The 9,263-nt window shown below is 45.0% G+C and overlaps 1 protein-coding gene across 1 annotated transcript; it reads left to right on the plus strand.

Annotated features, from left to right (window-relative positions):
* Positions 1-252: 252 nt before the first annotated feature.
* On the plus strand, positions 253-9,040 carry cbx6a (chromobox homolog 6a). Its single transcript, XM_008296234.1, has 5 exons — positions 253-515; positions 1,621-1,664; positions 1,833-1,898; positions 2,419-2,485; positions 4,030-9,040. Exons 1-5 carry the CDS (start codon positions 447-449, stop codon positions 5,326-5,328), a joined length of 1,545 nt encoding a protein of 514 aa, XP_008294456.1. The 5' UTR covers positions 253-446; the 3' UTR covers positions 5,329-9,040.
* The last annotated feature ends 223 nt before the right edge of the window (positions 9,041-9,263 follow it).

Raw genomic sequence — 9,263 nt, forward strand, 5'->3', positions numbered from 1 at the left:
GAGGTGAGTTTTGAGTTCAGAGTTTGTTTTTTCAGGGTGCTGCCTTCACCAACCACACAGGAGACGTCTAAAACTCTACTTGGCGCTATTTTGGTTGTGAAGTCGGAGAGTTTCGCCGTGTTTCAGGGAGGAGTTTTCATGGCGCCGCCTGTCATCCTGACAGCGATGGTGGAGGCTCAAAGCAGCGCGCGGTTCTTCGCATCCTCGTGAGTGTCTTCATCGTTGCCAGGGCGACCAGAGGGGCTGACCCCGGCCACGTGACAGAGCAGGCTGGCCGCGCTGCCGCCGCTGGAGCGCTCAGAGTGTGTGTCTGTGTGTGAGTGTGTGAGTGAGTGTGAGTCTGCTGCCTCTCACACAGTTTGGCTGTGGTCGACCCGAGCAGACAGCGGAGCTTGTCGCCAGGAGAGAGACAAACAGAGACAGGTAGCTCAGTTAGGGCATGAAACATGGAGCCCTCGGCGGCGGGAGATCGCATTTTCGCCGCGGAAGCCATACTGAAACGCCGCGTCCGTAAGGTGAGCTCCAGCCGCCGCCGTCCCGCGTGTTTTGACTGGCTGCAGATGTTGGCCGCGGTCAGCGCGGCGCGTCACAGCTCCGGTCCATAGGCTCGGGGCTGTCTTCTTGCGCCTATGCAATGCTGCGGAGGCCTTGTGGCTGGCGGATGCCTTTAGTTTGCTAGCCAGAGCTAGCTAGGAGCTAACTAGCAAGGCTATCAGTCATGGCTCGTATATTCAGGCACTGGCAGGGCAATAAAAACAGCGACACAAAGAAGGGGCTAGCTGCAGAACAAGGCAGTCCGGGCGATGGGATGTGGGCTGTGCTATGAAATGGAGGGGCCCGATTTCGTTGCCAGCTAATGGAAGCTAAAGCTATACGGTCACAGTCTGCAGTTTGCAGCCTGTGGTTGAGGTGTCTGTAGCAGCCACATTAAAGGCTCTTTTAGACTGGCTTTCTTCTGCATGGTGTGAAAGATGGTTGCCAAAACATTAGTCCCTGCACTCTTATGCTGTTGCTGTGAGAGGCGTCTATCTGTACAGCTGCTGAAGGACTTCTGATAGTTTTCCAGGGTATTATCAGTGCAGCAGGACTTGTATCCCAGAGGAGACCCTATAAATTTTGGCAGGCTGCCATCTGAAGTGGTGGTATACAAAGTTAACCCGCAGGCCCACCAGGCCTCCACTCACTTCTGAAATGTCTGCTGCAACTTCGTAGTTGCACCCTTTTTCTGTGAAATGTTTCCCATCCAAGAACAAAAATAAGGTTTCAGATAAACTCATCATACTTGTGATGCTAAGAATGAGTCATCCTTTAAAAAAAAAACAGTGATACCTAATATATTATTGTTTTTAGTCAAATGTTAGGAAATCCCCAGCTGCAACTGACAGTATTGCTTTGCAGAATAAAAACTGAAATACATTAAATAAAAAAAGAAAGAAGCTAACATACAGAGCCTTAAAAGTCACAAGTACACAGTTAAGTTAATGTGATGTTGCTTTTCAGAAAATCCCACAAATGTGTATAAGACTAAACGGTGAACAGCTGCAAAAGGTGTTTGTGTAAAATCTGTCTTCTCGTATATGAGCTGTTTTTGATAATCAACCATCTGTGTTTTTCTTGCAGGGAAAACTTGAATACCTGGTGAAATGGAAAGGATGGGCAATGAAGTAAGTGCTGCTCTTCAGAATGACAGCAGCTTACATGTGACAGCACAGGCGTTTGTCGATTCTGTTTATAATGTGCTCAGATTCAACCTGAGGGGGTGTAAAAATTCACTGGTGGTAAATTGTGTCCTTTGTTGTGTGATTTCTTCATGTTGCTCCGTCCTCCTGTAGGCACAGCACCTGGGAGCCAGAGGAGAATATTCTGGATGACAGACTGATTTTGGGTTTTGAGCAAAAGTGAGTAAAGCTGCTTCGTTGGGAGTTCACATGCACTTTGAGTGTTTTTTTTTTGTGCATATTGTGCCTAGAATTTGACCAAGGTTCGGATTATTTTAAGTTAACTCCCATGTATCTCAATGTAAACAGTTGTGTTTTTCCTGCTTTCATCTCCGCTTTTAATGTCTCTAATGCCTGATTGTAAAAAAAGAGTCCAACTTCTTCTTGTCCGTTGCCAAGCCCCTTGAAAGACTCACACAGATGTTTACAGTAAACGTAAATGGACAGGAAAAGCTAAAATGACACATCAAATGGAAACTGAAGCGGACACGAGCAGACAGAGAACCAGACTGTTCAGACTTGAGATGCTCTCTGTGCCCGCTTGCTCTACTTTCACACACCCACAGCTTTCATCGCTGTCAGCTCTTTAGATTTGTTATATTTCCTCTCACTGTCTCGTTCTTTTTTTAGTCAATGTTCAGGTTTTTGTTTTCCCCCTTTTGTTCTCTGTATTGTTGTAACGATCGTTTTCTTTTTATAGGGAGCGGGACAGAGAGTTGCATGGGCCAAAGAAACGGGGACCAAAACCCAAAAACCTTGTCATGAAGGTACAGTTTTTAGTGTTTGCTTTAATGTTTCCATATTAGCGTGAGCAGCTGTATATAGAATAGTATTTAATGGACGCTGACACATGAGCGGTGGTCGTAAAGCTAGCTTGTGTCCAGCTGTTTAGGATATCCTTCTCACGTAATTCCCAAAATGCTTAAAAAAACAAGTGCTTTTTCAAAACTACAACTTGGCTAAATGCAAAAAATAATTCAAACAATTTATGTCAAATACGTACCTTTGTTCTGGTTGCAACACCGTACAGGGAAGTTAAACGTTTAGTCTGTGGTTTCTGCTGTTACACTACGAATGGGGTTAACCTACTTGAAGCAGGCCGTCTTGCCTGTTCGAAGTGTATTTTAAGTCTTGTGCATCGCTGCGTGTGTCTTGACTTTGTGAAATAGTGTGAACAGAAGTCAGCGGTTCACCTACTTAGGTTTTTATCACTTTCACAGATCATTGTGTTGCAAGCAGATAGGTGTTAAAGCCTGCAACCTTTGGCCATAGAAAAGTGCTTTCTGAGTCTGACTACAATGTCCTATATAGCATGAAAAATGGACCAGCCCATCGTAATCAGAGCTGTACATTCAGCTGTACAGGAGCTTTAGGATTTTTTTAGATTGGCAGCGTTAACCGGAGCGACAGTAGAGAAATCTCACGTAGATATTTTTGACTATAGATAGCTGTGTTTCTAAACTTTAACGTGCTAGATCCAACTAAATGCTCCTAAAAACTCCTTGTAAGCACTGATTAGGTGACTTGCAGATTGATAAAAATCCTTAAGGACTTAAAAATTCACAATTTTCAGCTCTATCCAGCCTATAATCAAACTACAGTTGGTTTTAAACTCAAATAACATTGGACGTAAATAGCGCTGTTTTCCCCACAGCCTTTACAGACTACAGTGTATATTGATGTGACAAGATCTCAACCACTTGTTTTATGTAGTAACTCATCGACACCATGCACAACACTGTGACATTTTAGTTGACAGCTGTCGTACATTTACTCGTACTGTTAGTTTTAGATGACTGGCTTTTTGCTGCAGGGCTGACGAATCCTCTCCTTCAAGTTATTGGACTCTCCCGTTTTCATTTGGCTGGAAAACAAAATGTTCTCTGGTGTTTGACTTTGCATTTAAATCCATGACATAATCAGCAAAAGATGCTCATCAAAATGCAGTCAGTGGAATAATAGAAGTTAAATGCCTCGAGGTGAGCAGTTGGTGCCATTGTAGTGTAGCACAAGATGAAACCATGTAGACGTTTTCCTGTCAAGCTGGTTTTTATACAAGTAAATGGAAGTTATTGTAACATTTAGATCACAGTCAGTATTTTGCAATCAAAAAAATATGACTGGTATTAACTACACAATAATTTCTCAACCAGTTGTAAGACAACAGACCATGACAGCTACTCCGATAAATGACAAAATGTGTATTCTCTAGTCTCGCTTTTCCAAGTGGCAGCACCAGATGTGTTTAGGGAGGTGCAAACATACAGCTCACTGTGTTAAAGTGGCTTCTTAAATGCATTTTCTCCCTCAGTCTCGTGGTCCGAAAAGGGAGACGAGCAGCCGAGCCTCCAACAGCCGCCGGAACACCTCGCGTTCCTCTTCGTCCGCTTCCAGTCGAGCAGCTCCCGCCTCCTCCTCCTCCTCCTCCGCCCCGCCTCATCATCTACCGTCGTCATCCTCCTCTTCCTCAACTGTGGCTCCTTCCCCTAAACTCAACTCCCTTGCCGCCACCCACAAGCTGAAGAAAGACATTCACCGCTGCCACCGGATGTCCAGGCGCCCCCTGCCTCGCTCAGACCCCATGGCGGCTACCTTCTCCAACCCCGGCGGCTTCCCCTCCCGCATGCACGTCTCCCCCTTCTCTGAGACCGTCCGCATCCTAAACCGCAGAGTCAAACCTCGCGAGGTCAAGAGGGGCCGGATTATCCTCAATCTGAAGGTTATCGACAAGCCAGGTAGGGGAGGCACGGCCGCGGGCAGTAGGAATATTGCAGCAGGACGCCAAAACATCCCTTCCCGCAATCGCATCATTGGGAAGAAGGGAGAGGCCCCCTATAGACCTTTCCAGCCTCCTCTGAAGATGCTGGGGTTCCCGATGTATGGAAAACCATTTGGGCTGCAGTGTGGAGGCCCTGTGCCTTTTCACGCCCACCCAGGCTCATGCTCCAGCACGGGGGCTCGGGAAAGACGCACCACCTCATCGCAGTACCAGTCACCTCCTTCTCCTTCCAGCTCCAGCGGGTCCGAAGGAAAGTCTCCCACCAACGCCACGGCTACAAAGCCTCAGCCTGCCACCGGAGCATCACCTTCCAGCAAGGATGCCAAGTCCAGTAAACCCCACACAGAGACCCAGAAGGGCCAGAGCTCCAAGCCATCTGCTCCTGCCCCGTCCTCAGATGCAAACCCGGCGGCGGCGTCGGCGTCTCCCTGCCTCCCCTCCTCTCCCTCTTCTTCCTTGGAAGACGAAGAGGAGGAGGGTGCCCCGGACCATTCGGCGCCATCAGAGGGAGGCAGGAAAAATCCTCGCCAGCGCAGGGCCAAACGTCAGCCGCCCACAACGCTTCCCTCCGTCACTCCCGGGGACCAAAGCTCCGCCCCCGCCGAACCCCAGAGGGTGCCTGCCGAGGGGGACCCCGACTGGCACCCCGAAATGGCGCCGAGCTGCAAGGATGTGGTGGTCACGGACGTCACCACCAACCTTGTCACCGTCACCATAAAAGAGTTCCCCTCCCCTGCCTCCGGCCCTGCCTCACCCTCTGCCAGCCCGGAAAACGCCTCCTCCCCTCCTCCTGCCACCGCCTCCGAGGACCCCTCCCCAGCGAAGCCATAGGAGGTCAGATGTTATGAAGATGCCATTGATGATAGAAAAAGTTATCATGCCAGTGTTGCCACTTCAGCCCTACCTTTACCTGAAGGGTTTGTCCATACTTGCATAATAATTAATGAAATGTAATGTAATGTAATGTTAACACCGCCCAGCCATTGAATAGTAGAAGAAGAAAAAAAAGCATATTTTTTTTAAAAAGAAGTGTATAAATTCGAAAAGGGGCAGCTAATACGCCCTCCTCGTCATTTAAATTGCCATATTTTGTCCACTTGCACAGCACTGACTCCTTGAAGCAGACTTGAATGGAAATGGTATCCGTTTTCTTTCACTTGCTTCAGACTTGCTGAGTTTAGCTTGTTTGGTGCAATTTGTCCTAAAAGCGAAACCCCCCCCCCACCCGTCCGGTGTGAGGGGCCAGCTTTTACCAAGCACACTTGATGTATGTGAAAGAAACATACTATTTAGAGGCGCGCTCTGCTGCGTGGGCCGCTATCGACGGCCTCCAGGTGTTGTGCCAATTTCCCGAGTCTCATTGGAAGTCCAGCTTGTTAATGATAAATGAGGTGATGTGTTTTTGCACTTAACACAGTTGGACTCTCAGATCTTGCATCGATACAGCGAGGTAAATGCAATGCACTTGACTGCATCAAAAAAAAAAAACAACCTATTCTATGTAGTTCATCAATTTTTCAAGGCCTTCTCCTCTCGCTCTCTTGAACGCACATGCATATATATACAGTGTGAGTAAGTATTTATATGCACGCACAACCTTAAAAGCTGCAAAAGAATATACAAAAACAGTAGATTTTTAAGTTATTGCTGTCCTTGCAGTCTTTCCTTACTTGCCTTGTTTTCTCACACACACCCACCACCACCTTCGACTCTGTTACGTCCACCAAGACTCTAAACTGGCCTGCAAATAATTGTGATATTTCCTCTGTGTGCTAGAATCGCGCCAAGTAACTTCCCAACTTGTCAAGGCCTAGAAGGTCCACGAGCTGAACACAGTTCAGGCTGAAGCCACCAGTGAAAAATAGCAGCTTGTCGAATCTGTGATTTCAAGTCTGCCGCGCGTGAATCCAGACAGTTTTGGCTTATAAAGACCAATAGCGAGGGGCGAGTCTGTCTCTTTAGTTTCCACTTTGGCGGGTAAAACAAAGAGTTTCCCACACTTGGTTCCTTTGGATCTTGTCAGTTAGTCTTTTAGCTACAGTAACTGTTCTTGACTAGTATGTTCTCAAGTACTCGTGTCAATACAAGTGGTTCATGTAGCATGGTTCGGTGTCTTCGTGCCATCCGTAGGGCTAGTGCAGGAACTGGAGGACACATGTTGTTGTCCTTCTTTTCTGTGGGGGCTCAGACGTTTACGCTCACCTTTCGTTGTGATTGGTCGGCCGTGAAGCGGAGCCAGGGATCAAACTGCTCTCTCTGGCGCTCTTTATTTACATTCTTGGCACAGGAATGTGTGGTATTTGCAGTAAACATGCAATAACATGTTGCAGGTTTACCACTAGCCAATCAGGGCCCATCCTGAAACAAAATGTTGTGGTTTTGAAAATCTATCAGTCATCCACAGTGGTCATGTTTTGCCAGCGTCTGTTCTGCGTAAGTCTCTATGAGCAAGGCACCATGTTTAAATGTCCTGGCTTTAAACCCAGATTCTTTTACCCTTGTAACGTCCTTACTTTAGATTACGTGGTGCTCTTGAGCACATGCAGAGGAACGATGAGGAATTAATTACAAGGACACCTTGTTCTTGCCTGAAACATGAAAACTTCCTCTGTTACTGCTGGTTTCCTCAGTGGGAAATCACCTCAAGACAAATTCTGTTTTGTCTGCAGCTGATAAATGTTTTAATTCTGTAGTTCTCTGGTCAAACTATGAGGTGGCAGTCCATCAGATGCTTTATATTTCCTGACTAAGTGGACTTTTTGCAAAGTGTTTTTCTTCCTGCCTTGCTGCTTTTGCCTTTTTAGAAAGGCAAAGCTGTCTGACGCTTTCGTCTTCTGACTGGAGAGGACATTGGTGCAGTCGTGTTCTTCAAACAAACCAGGTGCGCTTGTCTTTCCGTGGACTCTTAATACAGTCTGATAGCGTGTCAGGCAGCCTGATGGGTAGAAAAGATGCTTGAACTCAGATAGTTTGATCCATCGCCCTCGAGTTCTTGTTCATGAACCTTTGACGAGCGCGTTCACTGCTGGTTGTTTCCATCTAAATCCCCGAAAGCTTGAAAGTGATCGAAGTTTTTGACCTTCCAGTGCATCAGAAGTACTTAAAATGAACCTGGCTCTTTATACACGGATTCTTTTTTCTGGTGCTGCCAGCTCTTTCTAGACCTTCCCGGACCTTGGCTCTTACTCTGGTGTATCTCTGTGGTATAATATTTTAAAATCTTCCGCATGTGTTGCCTTATAGCTGCTCCGTTCACCCTCAGCTGCACTCCAGGCGACGTTTACCTCGTCCTAGTTGGCTCCTGTTACACAGAACAGCTAAAAAAAAAAAAAGAAAAAATAATACTCCACTAAACCATGACTTTAGCTTGGTGACTTTAAGGATTACATTAGAGCAAACTGTAATAACTTTTAATCGGTTTCTGTTTTCCCAAAACCTCTGAGCGCCACGTCTCCTGTGTCGCTAGCACAAGAGGGTGACGTCGCCTGCTCTCCTGTCATGTACTGGATGGTTCTAGTTGTTGTCAATACTGTTTCAATACTCTCATAGGTTACACATGGAAGGATTTATTCCAAAAATGACACATCCGTTATATGAAGAAAAATGATTCTGAAATGGTCTATGACTCAAACTTCAATTCTTTTAAAAAGGGCAGTACTTAACTTCAATCCTTGCTTGACTGAAAGTGAAAACACAGCCTATATTTTCCAGAAACGTGGTCAACTAAAGGCTTATTTTCTTCTCCGAATGGATATATCGTAATTTGGAATAGATTTTTTCATCGACTATATCTTAAATATCTTTAAGTGGTGGATAGAAGTGACTCTTGCAGTTGGTAGATGTGTAAGGTATTAGGCTGCTAAGCGATGTTTTTCCAACAGTTGATAGCAATGTTTTTCGTTTCTTTTCTTTTTCTTTGTCATATGGGGTAGCACAACTCAACATAGTGGCCTGTCTTTCAACCAAATAGGGCTCTTGATTTTATTATTTGACTTTCTAAGCCTTTTTTTTCTTCTCCCCCCTTTTGAATTGTTTTACATTTATATGTGATGTAATTTTCAGTGCTAGATGTATTTGGCACTAATTGGGAAAAAAAAGGAAGGATCCTTGTTTAAATGTATGGATAAAGATGCTTAATAAATTTGTTCTTTTTAAGCATTTTTTTTTTCATTTGTACTGTACTTTAATACTTTTTTGAAATATGCATAATAATGTCAATGTGATGCTGTTTATTTGAATGCCATTTTTAAAATAGTCCAATATGGGTTTGATCAGAAGGAAAACTCTGATTTAATTGTGTCAAGACTGCAGTTTTGTCTGGTTTTATGCTGATATGAATTATGTACATTGTATTAATGGAAATGACGAGGCGGCGGCGGCGGCGGAGGATAATGATGACATTGTAATGTATCTGAACTTCTGAAGCATGTTTTGCAAACCCTTATTGTACAGATTATGTATTCAGTGTCATGTTACCTGTTACTGTTGTTGCTTTCTGTGTGTTTCTTGTACAAGGCTTTTAATTAAAAGCTCTTCAAAAAGCTTTCTTTCTCTTGTCTCATATTTAACCGTCGTTGAGACTATTTGAGTGTAAAAAAAAAGGAAAATGTGGAATTCAAGTTCTTAAATTTTACTTTTATTGAAATAGCTGATATATCAGAAATCACGAGCAGTACGGTGCAGAGAAATATACCTGACTGCTGTAGAATAAGGAGGTAATAATACATGTTTCACTCTGTATAGTCTTTGGATCAATTACTGGAGGC

This window comes from Stegastes partitus, unplaced genomic scaffold, assembly GCF_000690725.1.
Source record: "Stegastes partitus isolate 25-593 unplaced genomic scaffold, Stegastes_partitus-1.0.2 Scaffold1113, whole genome shotgun sequence".
Classification (NCBI taxonomy): Eukaryota; Metazoa; Chordata; class Actinopteri; family Pomacentridae; genus Stegastes; species Stegastes partitus.

Coding starts and splice junctions, on each gene's coding strand:
- cbx6a (XM_008296234.1), top strand. CDS start 447: ATGGAGCCCTCGGCGGCGGGAGATCGCATTTTCGCCGCGGAAGCCATA. Junction 516..1,620: donor TGAAACGCCGCGTCCGTAAG/GTGAGCTCCAGC, acceptor TTTTTCTTGCAG/GGAAAACTTGAATACCTGGT. Junction 1,899..2,418: donor ATTTTGGGTTTTGAGCAAAA/GTGAGTAAAGCT, acceptor TTCTTTTTATAG/GGAGCGGGACAGAGAGTTGC.